Here is a 19,163-nt window from a genome sequence, read left to right as displayed (position 1 = left end):
GTGTGTTTATTCATTTTGTAAATTTGAAGGTGGTGCTTATAAAATGATGTTTTAGAAAGTGGCAAATGTTTCAGAAAGTTGCAAAACTATGATCAAATACACATAAGAGTGTTAAATTTGAATTTTGCCATGAAAATAGATGACATGATCTAGGCACTGGGTGAGTTGGCATGGAATGAAAGCTAGCTTGTTGCATCTGCTTCCATTTGCCAACTGTGCATTCAATAAATGTTATGAATGAATGTTAAGAATGAAATGTTAAGATGAATAACATCCTATGAACATATGAATAAACATATACCTACAAAGCAAGATTTCAGGTGAAGTGTTTGAAACATTTCTATTTCTTGTAACGACAGTTTTTACACATCCAATATTTTATGACACCATTCATATCGTTTGTGTATCGTTTGCTGTACAAATGACAAAACTGGTATTCAATACATCACTTATAGGCCATCCGTCTAATATCTGAGATCTTCAGATTATCAGATGTCTGCTATATTATTCGCCATATTTTACATGCGCTAATGAATATGATATAGGCATAACACTATCGCAATATATTGGGTCATATACATCTACATATATAAGTGCGAATCTGCATTTGAATAGTTTCAATTGTGATAGTTCCGATAATTGCTTGTATTTCTGCTTTTTCATAGAAGTTGAGGCAAGACTCGAGGAATCAATTCGCGCGTTGCATTGTGGATCCCGTGCCGGTCGTTTGGTTGGCTTGTAGTGTATGAGATTGTGATGGTGTATGGCAGGAATAGGAGCTGCTGTGTTACAAACAACAGGTATTTGTCGTGTGTTTTCAGCATCTCCTCTTGTCGTAATAAGTGTATACCCGTTGGCTTGTTTTGTTTGTGTGCAAATATTGCAATAGTAAGTGTCAGTGAAGCAGGCTACCAAGTACTCCTTTCCATCTAGCGTTTATGTCAACCAGCTATAGCTAGCAAAAGGGTTGAATCTTTGTGTAGTCAGGGGTTTGGCTGTGCGAAGGCCGCATGACACCAATGGAATACGACTTAATCATAGACAGACAGATCATCCGCCTTGGTCAATTTAAGGAAATCTAATATGTAATGTGTATTTAACAACGGGCTAGCTGACGCGATGCTAACGAGTTGTGTTTAACATTAGCTAGTTTAACAAGCTAGCTATCTATATGAAAGTTAGCTTGTTTCGGTAGACTGAGGTCGTTTACTCATATCATGAATGGTAACGATGGGTGGCTAGCCAGCTACCCTATCGATTATTAAAAAATACCAACGGCGTTGATTGCCGATTGGTGTTTAATGATCAGAGCATTTCGCAACTCCAAAAGGCATACCTCTTGACCTAGCAAGCGACACGTCAACACTGAACGCACCTATCTGGATATGAATGGTTTGTATGCGCTTCAGTAGTTAGGTAGAGTCAGCTAGCATACTATCTTACCAAATGAGCTGTCATAAATATACTAATATGTTACTTAATGCATTTTCATTTTACCACCAACTAGAGAACAGCTGTGTTAAGTTGGATGTCCAAACATTATATCGTGTTTGTCGGGTCTATTTGTTTAGTTTATTCCCAGGTTAACGTTACATCAACACAACAGCAGTCGATACTGTAATGACTGAAAACATGCTGTTACTGCATCAAACTTGATGTGACTTTAGGGGACATTAAGGGGGCTTGTTCTCTAAAGTTGACTTGTCTATTACCATTGACACCACATAAGCGCTTGTTCAATATTCCTGAGGTTCTGTCATTAAGAGGAATAGAACATTATTTACAACATTAGTTTGCGCGGTTACTGTTGACATTAACGATTTCAGTTACTTGAAGATTACCCGTCCCACATCCTGTCATTGATCTCGTGTCTCTAAACCTCAAGTGTTTCTTCTCGTTTCACTCGTTTGAACTTTCAGTTTCCGTCGGTTGTTTGGCAGAAATCCGATAACGTTAGACTGTTTCTAATAACTACGTTTTTAGTTTAGTTTAGTTTAGTTTAGTTTAGTTTAGTTTAGTTAGTTTATTTCTTGCTCTTGCCTGGCTTGTGCTGATTTCGCGGCACTCTAGTAACAAGAGAATGTCATACTTCAGGGCAGAACTTTTCTTTCAGTAGTTTGTTTTGTTTGTTCCTGTTTAGCTAGCCTCCTTCAAGAGGAGCCTCGATGCCATGGCCTCAGGCCACAGCTCCTCCTCAGCGCCTCACTCAAGCAGAGGCGGCGGCAGTGATGGCTTTTACCGGAAGGGTCAAGAGCACTCATCCAGACACTACCGATCTGTCTGCCCCCTACCTGATGTCTGCCCCAAAGAGCCCACAGGTAAGAAGACAGCATCAGCTCGTGGGTAGCCTCATACATCCTGCTCAGTGTAATCTTTGTCCAAGCCTGGAATGGTAATAGTTCTCCAAAATATTTAAGTGCGATAGTGAAGCTTGATGGTCCTGGTTATTTCCATTGTGTTATTAGAGGGGATGGTGCTTATATTGACCAACACAATGTAGATGGTTGCTTGTCATTATTTTGCCCTGGATATACTTCTGTGACTCATTTGCAGGTGTGTTTTTTTTTTTGTCATTATATTGAGCTGTCATTGACATTGTTGTGGGTCATGTCCCCAAAATGTTTTTGTGTTGTGCATATTCCAGCACTTTTCCACGTTTGTTTAGATTTAAGTAAATGTGTCATGTTTGTTTCACTGAATACTTGACTTGCTTGGCTTGCCTGGTCATTGTAGGTTAGATGCGTCTTTGTTTGTAACTTCTATTTGGTAGTGAAGAACTTGAATGAGTGTGGTATATTAGCATGCACTGTGTGTTTATGGAGCAATGTTTACGCCACACTGCCTTTCAGGGGAGACCCGTGGGCTCTGTGATGGTCCGTCTGTGGTGGCAGACCAGCACCGCTGGACCATCTACAGTTCAAAGGTCAATCTGCCGGCTGCATTAAACGACCCTCGTCTGGCCAAGAGAGAGTCGGACTTCTTCACCAAAACCTGGGGTCTTGATTTTGCGGAAACCGAAGTCATGCCCTCGTTCTACCTCCCCAACATCACAAAGGAGCACTTCGCTCCGTACCTGCAGGAGATGTCTCAGGTAACAGCCGAGCCCGCCCCATCTTTCATTATTCAGTGGCTCTGACGGTCAGCTGCCAACAGATGACTAGAAAACATTGCCAGAATGTTGGACTATAACTATCGAAACTATTAATACAAAAAGTTAAAAGAATTTTGCATTTATTTCATATGGAAATGAAGAAATTGAAATGTATGCGTTTAAAAATATTATTGCCCAATTATTTGTTCCACCTCAGAAAGAGAAAATCCATGAGCGTTGCAGAGCCATCTGTCCCAACAAGGATGATCCTGACTCAGTCTCCAGCATAACACATAACCATGGTAACAACACACAAGTTGCATCCTAACCCATAAACAAGCACCTCTCTCTGTGCCAATCTCTCTCTGTGCCCATCTCTCACCTCTCTCTGTGCCCATCTCTCTGTGCCCATCTCTCACCTCACTCTGTGCCCATCTCTCACCTCTCTCTGTGCCCATCTCTCACCTCTCTCTGTGCCCATCTCTCACCTCTCTCTGTGCCAATCTCTCTTTGTGCCCATCTCTCACCTCTCTCTGTGCCCATCTCTCTGCGCCCATCTCTCATCTCTCTCTGTGCCCATCTCTCACCTCTCTCTGTGCCCATCTCTCACCTCTCTCTGTGCCCATCTCTCACCTCACTCTGTGCCCATCTCTCACCTCTCTCTGTGCCCATCTCTCACCTCTCTCTGTGCCCATCTCTCACCTCTCTCTGTGCCAATCTCTCTCTGTGCCCATCTCTCACCTCTCTCTGTGCCCATCTCTCTGCGCCCATCTCTCATCTCTCTCTGTGCCCATCTCTCACCTCTCTCTGTGCCCATCTCTCACCTCTCTCTGTGCCCATCTCTCACCTCTCTCTGTGCCCATCTCTCTGTGCCCATCTCTCTGCGCCCATCTCTCTGTGCCCATCTCTCACCTCTCTCTGTACCCATCTCTCACCTCTCTCACCTCTCTCTGTGCCCATCTCTCTGTGCCCATCTCTCACCTCTCTCTGTGCCCATCTCTCTGTGCCCATCTCTCACCTCTCTCTGTGCCCATCTCTCTCTGTGCCCGTCTCTCTGTGCCCGTCTCTCACCTCCCTCTGTGCCCATCTCTCACCTCTCTCTGTGCCATCTCTCTCTGTGCCCATCTCTCACCTCTCTCTGTGCCCATCTCTCTGTGCCCATCTCTCACCTCTCTCTGTGCCCATCTCTCACCTCTCTCTGTGCCCATCTCTCTGTGCCCATCTCTCTGTGATCTTACTGTGATCCCTCCTTTACTTGTTTAACAGGCCAGGCAGTGTGCAAACTTGTACTGCATCCCCATGCCTTTAATGTGGAGATCCATCATCAAATATGACCTGACACAAAGAATGAGATATGTTATCATTTAATGTGGAGATCCATCATCAAATATGAGCTGACACAAAGAATGACATACTGTATGTTATCATTTAATGTGCTGTGATCTGCCTCTTATCAGACCACTGTGTTCCTCTCCACAGAAAAAGCTCGAACGGAACTGGAACAGGTACCTAAGGTAAGAGTGCAGGAAGTCTTCTTTATGCCATCGTCTTATTCCTGGGTCAGATTTTCTATAATACCTGTTACTTGATAGACAGATTTAAGGACAAGTGACTGCCTGTTTGATTCCTTTTATTTCTCCAACTTCTAACCTCATCTTGTTTAACAGATCTTCATGAGGCCTGATTTTGTATTGAATGACCCCGTGACCTTCAACGCTGTGTTGCCATGGTCACACTTCAGTGTTGCCAGCGGAAAGAATCGGGACGCGTCATCATCCCGGCTCCTCCAGGAGAAGGTGAGCGCTCACACAGAAACTCTATTCTTGTCTCTGGAGTGGGAGACATTTAGTGGAGGACAATGAGTGGGTTTAGGTTGCACAGTTGTGTAGCTGGCTAGACACAATACAGCTGTTTATTTGTGTTTGTGATTGTAAACGAGGGGTTATGAATGAGTCAAATTAGTCAAATGACAAACTTGAATTTCTGTATTTTATATGCGGCCAACTAATAATCTGTCTCACAGAAATAGAAAATGCTGAGGTAAAGTGAGTAGGAAAGAACGGATTAAAGTCAATCTGCATGAAGTTTTTATTCTTGATTTTATAGCGATAGTTCATACTTTGGTGTTTAAAGAAAAGGAGGATAATTGTTAAAGGTAAAGATGCATCTACTTTCAACACGCCGTTTTCTGGACATGTGAACATATTGATCGTTGAGAAGGCTTAGTAATGGCCACTTGCTCTTTCATACTTAATAGGCATCATGAACAAGTGGCTGATCTTAGATCACATGAACAGTTGATTCGTCATCCACAGTCATGAACAGTTGGGTTGGACTGACAGAACTCTTTGTCTAGAAACAGTAATGGGGTTTCCTCTCTCTCTCTCTCTCTCTCTCTCTCTCTTTAAACCTCATAGTCTCATGTCTTTTTTTTCTTCCTCCTCTCCCTTTCCTCCAGCTGAGTCACTACCTGGACGTGGTGGAGGTGTGCATCGCCCGTCAGATCTCGCTGCGCTCCGAGGCGTTCTTCCACGCCATGTCCTCCCAGCACGAGCTGCAGGACCGGCTGCAGAAGACCACGCACGCCGTGGCTAAGCTGCGCAGCCGCATGGCCAACATGGAGCGCGTGATGTGCGCGGGGCCCCTGAGGGCCCTCCAGCAGACGCTGACGCGGAGCAACTGCGTGCGCCTGCACAGTAAGCTGAAGCTCATGGCCGCCGTGCACCAGACGCAGCCCACCGTGCAGCTGCTGCTCTCCACCTCCGAGTTCGTGGGCGCGCTGGAGCTCATCGCCACCACCAAGGAGGTGCTGCAGCAGGAACTACAGGGCATCCACAGCTTTAGGTGAACACACACACACACACACACACACACACACACACACACACACACACACACACACACACACACCCAAGGAGGTGCTGCAGCAGAAACTACAGGGCATCCACAGCTTTAGGTGAATACAGAACACACACACACACACACACACACACACACACACACACTCGCACTCACACTCACACACGTGTGTCAGTAGACCACCAAGGAGGTGCTGCAGCAGGAACTACAGGGCATCCACAGCTTTAGGTGAATACACACACACACACACACACACACACACACGTGTCAGTAGACCACCAAGGAGGTGCTGCAGCAGGAACTACAGGGCATACACAGCTTTAGGTGAATATATATATATACACACACACACACACACCCAAGGAGGTGCTGCAGCAGGAACTACAGGGCATACACAGCTTTAGGTGAACACACACGTACACACACGTACACACACGTACACACACGTACACACACGTACACACACACGTACACACACGTCAGTAGACCACCAAGGAGGTGCTGCAGCAGGAACTACAGGGCATACACAGGTTTAGGTGAACACACACACACACACACACACACACACACACACCCGTGTCAGTGGACAGTACATGAATGGATTATTATTTACATACACCGTCAGACCCATTATTAAATGATCAATGCCTAGGATTCATTCCCACACACCTATCAGGTTTGACGTCTTTTCCCCCCAGCCTCTCTTACTGTCTTGACATGCAGGTTGCAGCTCAACCCCCCCTGTGCTGTGGGCTGAGTGAAGTGAAGGCTCTCCCCTACGTGTCATGGTAGAGTAGCTCCATGCTGATCTGTGTCTCTGGCTGCAGGCACCTGGGCTCTCAGCTGTGTGAGATGGAGCGCCTCATCGACAAGATGATGGTGGCAGACTTCAGCACCTACGCCAAGAGCGACCTGAACCGGCCCTTTGAGGAGGACAGTCAGGTCCTGGAGAAGGTATGGTAACTTTCCCCCCCCCCGCAAGAGAAATCATCTCCTTTTTTTACTAACTGTCACAGTCATTCTAACATGGTATGATCTGAGCACGCCAAAGGTTATGTTCATAAGATGATATTAGCTGTGCATGTGTGGCTAACTATAATAGCGACTAAGAGCCTGGAGGTAGTACAGTATTGAGGGAGGCGTGTGTGTGTGTGTGTGTGTGTGTGTGTGTGTGTGTGTTTGGTGGGTTATATTTGTTGTATGTGGTTTGGTTAGGTTGGGCAATCTGGTGCACAAGCTGGGTTTTTTTCACCTCTAAGAAACCACACCAATGCGAGGGGAAAGGTTTATGTGAGTGTCTTCTTCTTCTGTGGTAAACCAATCCAGTGGCAGTGATCCTCTCCAATGAACTCATCATTAGTGTCTTCTTCTGTGGTACACACCCAATGCAGTGGCAGTGATCCTCTCCAATGAACTCATCATTAGTGTCTTCTTCTTCTGTGGTACACACCCAATGCACAGGCAGTGATCCTCTCGAATGAACTCATCATTAGAGAATGCAAGGTGCTCAGAGAGCATGATGGCTAATAATTCTTAGTAATAGTTAGTCGTTGTAAATCACCGTAAATCATGGCCTGAAATCCTGTTCCGATACTGTAATCCGTTAAAGTCCAAGAAATAATGATGACCATGATCTGGGTGTAATGGGTAACTTGGTAATTCATCCAAGAGGAGTTTACGTATTTATATGTTGATTTTTCTCAAATTGACACAAAATGACACAAAATCCCAGTTTTGCATGAAGTCAGTAATCATTTAACCAATTGTCAGTGTGGTGTATACAGTTCCCTGTACAGTAGTGATCTGTGTTAATTTGATGTGCACTACACTATGTGATCAGGTGTCACTGATCTGTGATCTGTGTATGTAACCGTACTGACGTGTGCTCTCCCAACAGGACAGACTGCAGTCTCTTGTCTTTGGGCTCCTGAGGCAAAGGAAGCTGGACTTCCTGGACATCTATAGCGAGGAGATCATTCAGGCAGCCAAGGGCATAGTCAGACAGGTATGTTCCCCTCGCTTTGGAAGCCCTAGGAATGCTCAGAACGAGGAAGAGCGCTTTCACAGAGTTAATACAAGGAAGTATCGTGAACGGGATGATTTATTACCTCTATCCTTTTCCCCCCAATTCTAGTCTGTCCTCCGAACTGTGTCTCAGATTGATGAGATCGACACCGACGTCGTCATGAAGTGAGTATGGACTCAGTCCAGACAATGGAGCTTCCTTATGTCGATGTCATTCATGTCTGTTTAGAAACAATAGTGTAGCATGCTTGCACCCAGGGGAGTGTTAGGCTATTGGTCCAGCTAGCTGTCTGTCTGTCTGTGTAGCCTGCAGTGAGTTAACAGTAGGGGAAGCTCCACTCCAGCCTGCACACGGGCAGGGTAGGAACCACACTAGAAACACACAGGAAACACACGGGAAAGTGGACTAAATAGTGTTTAAAGGCCTGTATGATGGACGTAACACTGACCATGTCGACTTTTTGGACTGTTTGGGCCCAATCCCATTTCTACCCCAACCCCTTGGTTTTGAGTGCACACTCGCTTTTGAGTTTGGGATTGTTTGTAAATACCCCCTTATGAAATGGGACAAGAGAACCCTTCAGTGTAACCCTGCCCTGCCCATAGACATGTCTGCCCTGCACTGATATCAGAAGAGTGGGGAAGTGCAGAACTTTTGCTGCTGGATTATTTTTCAAGATGTATACACAAGACATGGAAATAACTGTACTGTCACTCACAAAGTTCTATTGACATCGTGAAGAATGCTTTTTTCTGAAATGCGTGTTATAGCGGTCCCGTTAAATATTCCTTTGTATCTAAATTACACTAAAACATACCAACAGATTCAATCTTTTTTGATTATTTGCGAACTTATGGGCTTCTTTATCCACACCGGTAGATATGTTCCGTGTTACACTGCCTCAGTTTGCAAAGTATTTTGGGAATTTTTATGCACCACTCCGTTTGGTGTCTGCATCTGAAACGGCTCCTTTGAAGGGCTATTTGGAGGGTCAGATGACCATCCTCCATCCTAAGGAGAAATAGGACACCCTACCCTACCCTACTCTACACGGGAGCGTGCAAAACAGAGGGGTAGAGCCAAGGGTGGAATTGGAATTGGGCCAAGGGTGGAATTGGGCCTTGCATGATAAGAAGATACTTGCCAAAGTGTCATTGTCATAAAACCGTATAGCAGGAAACTGATTTTTTTTTTTAATATATCCGATATTTGTGTTTCTGACGAATTGATGTTATTAATACACAATCTTGAATATCTGTACATGTAGACGTGTATTACTTGATGCCAAGCACAGTTTCGGAAGAGCTTTTCTGAAATGATACTGAATCTGCTGGTAGATAAGGAATGAAAGGTGATAAGGGACCTCTGGGTAATGTAGTCTATGGTTAGACCACCTACAATACTGAATCTGCTGTGTGGCCCCCAGGCTCCCAGACCAGATGCGTCTGATGGTGTTCTGCCAGTGGTTTGAGCTGCTCCAGGACATATTTGAGCACTTCATCCTCTTCCTCAAGAGAATCAAGGTAAGCTGATGGATTAGCATGTTTCAACTAATAGTGGATGTGCCAAGGCCCCACAAATATGATAGTGACTACCAGTTTGAGGTGTGGGGGGTGGGGTGTGTGTGTCACTATACCACTATATATGCTGAAAAATATGGTGAGCATATACGTGTGTGTGTGTGTGTGTGTGTGTGTGTGTGTGTGTGTGTGTGTGTGTGTGTGTGTGTGTGTGTGTGTGTGTGTGTGTGTGTGTGTGTGTGTGTGTGTGTGTGTGTGTGTGTGTGTGTGTGTGTGTGTGTGTGTGTGTGTATATATATATATATATATATATATATATATATATATGTATATATGTATATGTGTGTGTGTGTGTGTATAATATATATTATGTATATGCTCACCATATTTTTCTGAAAGCTATGCATCTCTGGAATATATTTTTGCATGATGGCAACTTGGACCTGACCAGTGGTAGTGGTGCCTCCTGGCTCACGCACTATAACAGTCTGGAATGTTCTGTTTCCTCTTCTGAACACGGTGGTGTGAAACCCTGAGAGACATCATGTGTAGCTTATCGTCTCCTCCATCTGTAACTCCTCACAAGCCCTTAAACATGTGTGTGAGATTCTGATCTGTATATTTGACTTGTGAGAGCGTGTCATCTCAACAGTATGGTTGTGTGTGTGTGTGTGTGTGTGTGTGATGCAGGCGACTCTGAGCGTGATCAGGTGTGTGGTGCTGGAGGTCCTGGACAGCAGCCAGAGGAGCCGGCTGACGGCGGAGGGGCGAGAGCGGACGGGAGACCAGGAGGAGGAGGAGGAGGAGGAAGAGGAGCGTCTGGAGGGCCACCCTCGGGTGGGGACGGAGCTGGCCTACCTGACGCACGAGGGCCTGTTCATCAGCGACGCTCTGAACGAGGCGGAGACGCAGGCGCAGGAGACCCAGCAGCAGGAGACGACGCGCAGCGCGGCCATGCACATGCAGGCGAGGAGGGACGTGTACGGGAGCGACTCGGCCTCGGCCACCACGGAGTCCTCCTCCAGCAGGGAGCACATCGCCATGACTACATCCGCCCTGCCGGGGGGGCTCAACACGGGCCTGTGAGTCTCATCCACTCTCAGTCTGAATGTTATCATGCTATCAATGCTATCAATGCTATCAATGCTATCATGCTATCAATGCTATTATGCTATCAATGCTATCATGCTCATCCACTCACAGTCTGAATGTTATCATGCTATCAATGCTATCATGCTCATCCACTCACAGTCTGAATGTTATCATGCTATCAATGCTATCATGCTATCAATGCTATCAATGCTATCATGCTCATCCACTCTCAGTCTGAATGTTATCATGCAACACATCTGTTCCAGCAGACACACTCTCAGTCTGAATGTTATCATGCCACACAGCTGTTCCATCAGACATACACTAAAGTCTTGTAGTTTGGCTTTGTTCTGTCATATTTTGGCAAAATATGAATTCAAAACTCAGCTCAGTTACAAGCAGCTGAGTTGATGATGATTTGCTACCCATTTATGTGGGACATTCCCCTGTGCAAGTGTCTCAACAGTAGGGATGGGTATCGAGAACCGGTTCTAAATGGTACCGGTTCCTGACTGGTCAGTGCCAAAGCTCCTGGACAAACGGGTGCTGCTATCGGTAGGGAGGGAAACATGAAACTCAGGAAACAATTTAACTTTTTTTTTTTTCTGCAAAAAAAAGTAATTATAAAATAACTGTAGCATCTTTTCATGTCATAATTGTCATGTCATAAATCAAATTATGGTGAGTGGTCTCGATACGAGTATTGATAAGTGTATCAATAAGCGGTATTGGTATGGATACAATCCTACTGATACCCATCCCTACTCCACAGTGACCGGGGAAGGAAGCTCTAATCATGTAGAGTTTCACACAATCCGCAAGATTGACATGACTGTAGCCACACCAGTGTTGTCTTCCTCTGTGAGGTTTATCATTCTGCTCTCATCTCTCCTCAGCAGCAGTGACGACATGATGCCCTCCGACCTTGAGCTGGGTCGCGTGGCCAACAACGTCCAGGAGCTGCTGTACACCGCCTCTGACGTCAGCCACGACCGCTGTGTCAAGGTCCTCATGGCCAGAGCCAAGGTACTCTCCCACCGGGCCGGCTCAGTTTGCTTCCCAACGCAGCGCTTGGGGTAGAATGGCCTGATTTGGCATGGCTTTGGGTCTAATTAGGTTCTCCGTCTCTCAGGATGGTTCTCTCGAGCGCCTGAGCTCGGCGGAGTTTGTGTGTCTGTCCCAGGAGGTGGAGGGCTTCGTGAAGGAGACGGAGGAACTGTGTGGCAGGCGCAGCGTCTCCCTCCGGGGGGCGCTCCAGAGCCAGGCCAACCGCTTCGTCCACAGGTTCCACGAGGAGCGCAAGAACAAGCTCAGGTACACACACACACACACACACACACACACACACACACACAACCACTTTGTCCACAGGTTCCACGAGGAACGCAAGAACAAGCTCAGGTTAAAGCACACGTGTACACACACACACACACACACACACACAACCGCTTCGTCCACAGGTTCCACGAGGAGCGCAAGAACAAGCTCAGGTTAAAGCACACGTACACACACACACACACACACACACACACACACACACAAGCAGGCAAAGAAATCATTTGTCTGTGTTCTTGATTCCTGACGTATCTCTTTGTCTGTCCTGCTGCTCTTTTAGTTTGCTGTTGGACAACGAGCGCTGGAAGCAGGCGGAGGTGCCTGCAGAGTTCCAAGACCTGGTGAACTCCATCGCTGACGGCAGGATCACGCTACCCGATCGTAAAACCTCAGGTCCAGCTCACCACACTCCTCACGTTGTGTCCAAACACATTCCCCCTTCCTGAGGCGATGTGTCAGCCATCTTAACCCTCCGCCTCTGTCTCCCCTCCAGGCACTGAAGAGCGCAAACCAAGTGATTACTTAACCGTCGATGGACAAAGATATGCTGTTGTTGGGTATGCTGCATACACTGAGCCTCTGCTTTCTTGCATACTTCATCTAGAAGATTGTGTGTGGGTCTAGTCCATATTTGATATGGTACAAGCCCAAGACGACTAAATTTTGTGTTTTTTGCTCTTTAGCACGGTCCTACTGCTGATCCGGATCTTTCTGGAGTATTGTCAGTGTGTGAATGACATCCCCTCCATCGCCACAGATATGCTCACACGCCTCTCAGACTTCCTCAAGGTAAGGACAGGGTTTAAAGGGGTGGGCTTAATGTTTGGTCTCCACTCTACCACTCCAATCTGATTTGATTCTTATATTGATGTTTTGAAATCACTGTCAATTTACTCAATAAGTCAATCAATAAGTCTGTCAAAGGCAGTGGCCGTGTATCAATATCCGTGATGTCTATCGCTTCTTTTGTGATCTGTAAGTTGTTCAGGCTTAGAGGATGTGAAACTCAAACGTGATAATCTGAGTTCCTCCTGCGATGATTGAAGTCCAAGGACTAAACGTAGTGTGTTGTTTCTGTGCGTGTGGAAACAGCACTTCAACTCGCGGAGCTGTCAGCTGGTGCTGGGGGCCGGAGCGCTCCAGGTGGTGGGCCTCAAGACAATCACAACCAAGAACCTGGGTACGCCGACACACGCACTCTCACACGGAGCCACACATGCAGCCAGGCTAGACCGTTTGGGAAACCCTTAGCAGAAATGGGATCTAAAATGAGATCAGATCAGAAGCCATCTATGTAACAGAATGTTTATTTACAAAAACTAGTGTACTTATTTGTCTGTTGACCAAATGATCCAACATTACATGACCTTAGTATGAAAGAGTTGGTGAGCCCCTCCTTCCAGTAACTGGTTTAAACCGGTTTAAAACCACAATGACTTCCAAGAAACGTTTCCGGTAGCTGTTGGATCATCCTCTGTTGAGCTTCAGCTCATGGAACGATGCACTGCAATTCAGCTGCAAAATGTCCTGGCAAAAATGGCAGAATTCCTAGTTGTGGCGGCGATGTGGTCTCCTTGCTCCTGATGAGGTGCAGATGTTCCTGCGGACGCAGATGACGTGAGATTCCTAACGCACCGTTAATGATGCGTACGGCATGAAGCTGATTTATGGAGCCAGTGGCTTAAACCACCGAGAGGGAACACACCAAGCATCGCCAAGTGCAGCACCGCCAAGGAACATCTCTCTCTCTGAACAAGAAGGAAACCTCTAAGAATAAAATCTCCACTTTTGGAGAACAGAAGGGCTGCATTTTTTTTTTAAATGAGTTATTTTTGGCTAAGGAACTGATCCATTTGAAGGTAGTACGAAGCAAGACCGTAGGGCCGTGTAGCTAAGGGAAAAGATTGTCAAATGGACTCTAGACTTGACATGACACCAGTGTAGAAAGGCTGGGACGCTAAAGGTATGTTCACATGTCCTAGGTCTGGTTTGCATCCAAGCAGCAGCTATATGACTATAATAATAACATCCACATCCAATGCACACTGTATTATCTGTATAATATCTGTATACACCCCACTCCCTGTGAACATGTTCTCCCTATGTGTATTGTTTTTCTACTGTGATTCTACTGTGATTTGTGTATGTATGTTTGTGAGTTAAGTTAAGTGTATAAACTACTGGATGACCTAAATTTCCCTCGGGATTAATAAAGTATCCATCTATCTATCTATCTATCGTTCCTTCTCTCTCTTCTGTACCCAGCTCTGGTCTCACGCTGTCTGCAGCTGGTGGTTCACTACATCCCCATCATCAGGGCCCACTTTGAGACCAAGCTGCTGCCCAAACAGTACAGCGTCCTCAGGCACTTTGACCACATCACTAAAGTGAGCTTTTTATACGTGTACACACACACACACACACACACACACACACACACACACACACACACACACACACACACACACACACACACACACACACACACACACACATCACTAAAGTGAGCTTCCATACCTGTACACACACACATCACTAAAGTGAGCTTCCACACCTGTACACACACACACACACACACATCACTAAAGTCAGCTTCCATACCTGTACACACACACACACACATCACTAAAGTCAGCTTCCATACCTGTACACATACACATCACTAAAGTGAGCTTCCATACCTGTACACACACACACATCACTAAAGTGAGCTTCCACACCTGTACACACACACACACACACACACATCACTAAAGTCAGCTTCTATACCTGTACACACACACACACACATCACTAAAGTCAGCTTCCATACCTGTACACACACACATCACTAAAGTGAGCTTCCATACCTGTACACACACACACACACACACACACATCACTAAAGTGAGCTTCCATACCTGTACACACACACACACACACACACACACACACACATCACTAAAGTGAGCTTCCATACCTGTACACACACACATCACTAAAGTCAGCTTCTATAGCTGTACACACACACACACGTCACTAAAGTGAGCTTCCATACCTGTACACACACACACACACACACACACACACACATCACTAAAGTCAGCTTCCATACCTGTACACACACACACACACATCACTAAAGTCAGCTTCTATACCTGTACACACACACACACACGTCACTAAAGTGAGCTTCCATACCTGTACACACACACACACACATCACTAAAGTGAGCTTCCATACCTGTACACACACACACACACACACATCACTAAAGTGAGCTTCCATACCTGTACACACACATACACACACACACACATCACTAAAGTGAGCTTCCATACCTGTACACACACACACACATACACACACACACATCACTAAAGTCAGCTTCCATACCTGTACACACACACACACACACACACATCACTAAAGTCAGCTTCCATACCTGTACACACACACATCACTAAAGTGAGCTTCCATACCTGTACACACACACACACACACATCACTAAAGTGAGCTTCCATACCTGTACACACACACACACACACACATCACTAAAGTGAGCTTCCATACCTGTACACACACACACACACACATCACTAAAGTCAGCTTCCATACCTGTACACACACACACACACACATCACTAAAGTCAGCTTCCATACCTGTACACACACACACATCACTAAAGTGAGCTTCCATACCTGTACACACACACACACACACACATCACTAAAGTGAGCTTCCATACCTGTACACACACACACACACGTCACTAAAGTGAGCTTCTATACCTGTACACACACACACACACGTCACTAAAGTGAGCTTCCATACCTGTACACACACACACACACATCACTAAAGTGAGCTTCCATACCTGTACACAAACACACACACACACACACACATCACTAAAGTGAGCTTCCATACCTGTACACACACATACACACACACACACATCACTAAAGTGAGCTTCCATACCTGTACACACACATACACACACACACGTCACTAAAGTGAGCTTCCATACCTGTACACACACACACACACACACACACACACACATCACTAAAGTGAGCTTCCATACCTGGACATACATTTGGCCATATTTAAAAGCACAAACAAGAAAAAACATTGGAGTTTAATTCTGAATGGTAAATGCACACACATATAATTATGTATTACATTTAATGTAAAACCATTTTGTTTCAGTCTAACTAGGAGGATATCGTGTCACATTCCTGTGGTTTATGTTGTCTTGTGATTGAAGTCTAAGGGCAATGGGTATCAGAAGGTTTCATTGCCACCTTTTGAGGAAACTTTTTCTCCAGATTTGGTTTCTGTCTCTTTGCAGGATTACAATGATCACATAGCTGAAATTTCAGCCAAACTGGTGGCAATCATGGACAGTTTGTTTGAGAAAGTGCTGTTAAAGGTAAGAGTTTGTTCCTGGCGGCTCCCACACCTCGGTGAGATGTGTCTTGTCTTGTTATGTACAAAAGTTGGTGTCATTTTGACAAATATCTGAATTTAATGCCATTTTTCTCCTGTTACAGTATGAAGTAAAGGCTCCTATGCCTTCCATTTGTTTCCGGAACATCTGCAAACAGATGGCCAAAATGCATGAGGCCATCAGTGACCTCCTGCCAGAGGAGCAGACTCAGGTAGCCACACGTATAAGACCACAGATAGGGTGGAGTTATCAAGTGTTACATTGTAACAGAAAATGAGTAAATGTTTCTGTGAATTTTTGAGCTTAGATGTCTAAGACATTTTGGGATAGCAGAATGAGAGTTGTGCAAGGCCATGACAAATGTTAATAGATCCATGCACTATATATGCACTAAACTATTTGTGTTTGTAGATGCTGTTTTTGAGGATAAATGCCGGCTTTAAGATGCACCTGAAAAAGCAGTTGTCTAAACTAGGTGTGGTCAACGATGGTGCTCCTCAACACGGGTCAGTGTGTGTGTGTGTGTGTGTGTGTGTGTGTGTGTGTGTGTGTGTGTGTGTGCTCCTCAACACGGGTCAGTTTGTTTTCTCATCTTCCCCCCTTTAAAGGTGCAGTCCATGATTAGAATCATTACACTTTTCATTGAGTTCAGCCAAACTCTCCTCACGTTCCTCTAGCGGTTCATCCAGTGTGTGTGTGTGTGTGTGTGTGTGTGTGTGTGTGTGTGTGTGTGTGTGTGTGTGTGTGTGTGTGTGCGCTCCTCAACACGGGTCAGTTTGTTTTCTCATCTTCCCCCCTTTAAAGGTGCAGTCCATGATTAGAATCATTACACTTTTCATTGAGTTCAGCCAAACTCTCCTCACGTTCCTCTAGCGGTTCATCCAGTGTGTGTGTGTGTGTGTGTGTGTGTGTGTGTGTGTGTGTGTGTGTGTGTGTGTGTGTGTGTGTGTGCGCTCAAAACACTGCTCTATGTGCACAGTTCTGACTCTGGAAACTGAAAACAAAGAAGGTTCAAAGGTCAAAACAAGCCATACACTATTCCAGCCATTCGACTTGTTGCTTTAGGAGCACACAATGATGGGGTGTAATTTGGTTGTCTGTTGAGTTCAAGTATTAACAACCTTTCACCTGAATCGATGACTGCACCTTTAAGTCTGTGTATCACAGTTCACAATGTTGAGATTGCAATGACTTTAGATCAGTGAAATACAACCAGCCTTTTTTGGATGAGCCACGTCTACCAACCTTTGTCTCTAAACGTATTGTGTTTGTATGTTTTTATGTTTACTGTATGCACATATACACCAGAAAAAATTCCAAGTAGGTGTAAACCTACTTGGCAATAAATCCAATTCTGATTCTGATTCTGAAACTTATGTTTCTGTTTGTCTTCCCCCCTCTCTTATAGGCTGGTCGTGGTTGATGTAGCGTTCTACACAGAGAACGTGCAGGTTCTGCGGTCTCTGGAGCGGCTGGACCTGAACATGGCTGAGATCTGGGAGCAGAAGAGGTGATGGGGGGCCGTGGGGCTCCTGAAGGACATGTCGTCATTACGGCCCACGGGAGAGGGATCTGAAGACTCCAGTGGGACGGGGCGCTGTGTGTGCTTCTGTCTTACTATCCAGCGTGTCCACAGGGGATCACTGTCCCCAGTCACTAGTCCAGTCCCTTGCCTTTCTCTGGTGTGTCTCCAGAACGGGGCACGTCAGGGGGTTGGGAACGGCGTGGGGTGGGGCAAGGGTGTTAGGGCGTTTAACACAATGGAGGAGACACTGGCATTCATTTGTGGGGACCAAAACTGGAAATTGCTGAAAAAAAGGGCAGCATTTCTTTCAGCCTTTTTTTTTTTTTTCTTATTTTCTTTCCTTCCTATTTTGGACAGGGATGATTTTTCACGAGTGCATCCGTGTGCCTCGTACTTGTCACTACACACAAAAGCTCTATCTGGTCACTCTGGTGTGCAATGCAATGGGGATGAAGAATAAAGGACGATTGACTCAAGTAGAGAGATGTTTGAGATTTAAGGAGGAGTTGATTTTCAACAGGGGGGGTAAAGACATAAAGTATCATTTTATTTCCTGTACAATTTTTTTTCTAAGGTTTTAACTGTGGTTTTTAGCCGTTCGTTCGTGAACTGAGGGAAGGAATGATGACCAGATCAACTCATTTGCCAGATTGATATAGAAAAACATGTAGCCTAGATCTCAATGAAGTGGAGGAGGAATGTGAAAATGTGTGTAACTGTCACATTATCTTGTGTTGGCACAACTTCAACAGAATCCTGACAGCTCTGTAAAGCAGTACCCTCAGGCTTTCATGCAAGCCATTACTGAAGTTGTTAACTGACCTTGGCTCTTAATATGCTTGATTTAAACAAGCAACTTGGACAGACAGCTCTAAAGATGATCAGTGAAATAAAGAACTCTAAACGTATATCTTAATATATAAAAAAATATATAGAGGACACTCTGTTTGTTTGAGTATGTCTTCGTATTTCATAGACAGGAGTATGTGTATAGCTTGTTTGTAAATCATCGTCCTTTTTCCCCAGTCAGTCCATATCTATGCACACAGACAACTGATTGCTATGCATTACGGCCAAGTGTATATGACCCAGCGTTCTCCCCACACAGATGCAGAAACAGCTGTTCTGCAAGGAAATCCTGAAATATCAGAAGGAGAATGATTTAATTATTGAATTGGATCTGAGAATGACGCTGAAATCTAAAATGTGCGAATGATTTTACAGTTAGACCATCAGAATATGTTAAGGAAATTGCTGCCAAATGTCCCTAGAAGATTACT

At 45.2% G+C, this 19,163-nt stretch overlaps 1 protein-coding gene across 4 annotated transcripts; it reads left to right on the top strand.

Moving 5' to 3' along the window:
• Positions 1-688: 688 nt before the first annotated feature.
• vps54 (VPS54 subunit of GARP complex) lies at positions 689-18,824 on the top strand. Of its 4 annotated transcripts, none has more exons than XM_031563876.1 (24): positions 689-800; positions 2,141-2,318; positions 2,850-3,091; positions 3,309-3,393; positions 4,571-4,605; positions 4,759-4,887; positions 5,550-5,935; positions 6,778-6,904; positions 7,166-7,240; positions 7,848-7,955; positions 8,085-8,140; positions 9,403-9,499; positions 10,187-10,578; positions 11,488-11,614; positions 11,721-11,902; positions 12,204-12,316; positions 12,417-12,480; positions 12,607-12,712; positions 13,016-13,103; positions 14,189-14,310; positions 16,260-16,340; positions 16,462-16,569; positions 16,770-16,864; positions 17,767-18,824. In XM_031563876.1, exons 2-24 carry the CDS (start codon positions 2,171-2,173, stop codon positions 17,870-17,872), a joined length of 3,072 nt encoding a protein of 1,023 aa, XP_031419736.1. In that variant the 5' UTR covers positions 689-800; positions 2,141-2,170; the 3' UTR covers positions 17,873-18,824. The 4 variants fall into 4 exon arrangements, with proteins under 4 accessions (XP_031419736.1, XP_031419735.1, XP_031419738.1 ...); XM_031563875.1 differs by having other exon boundaries at positions 11,485-11,614; XM_031563878.2 differs by lacking the exon at positions 7,166-7,240.
• Positions 18,825-19,163: the final 339 nt, after the last annotated feature.

This window comes from Clupea harengus, chromosome 26 (genome assembly GCF_900700415.2).
Source record: "Clupea harengus chromosome 26, Ch_v2.0.2, whole genome shotgun sequence".
Taxonomy (NCBI): Eukaryota; Metazoa; Chordata; class Actinopteri; order Clupeiformes; family Clupeidae; genus Clupea; species Clupea harengus.
The sequence above is the reverse complement of the archived record's forward strand: the minus strand, read 5'-3'. Positions and strand labels throughout refer to the sequence as shown.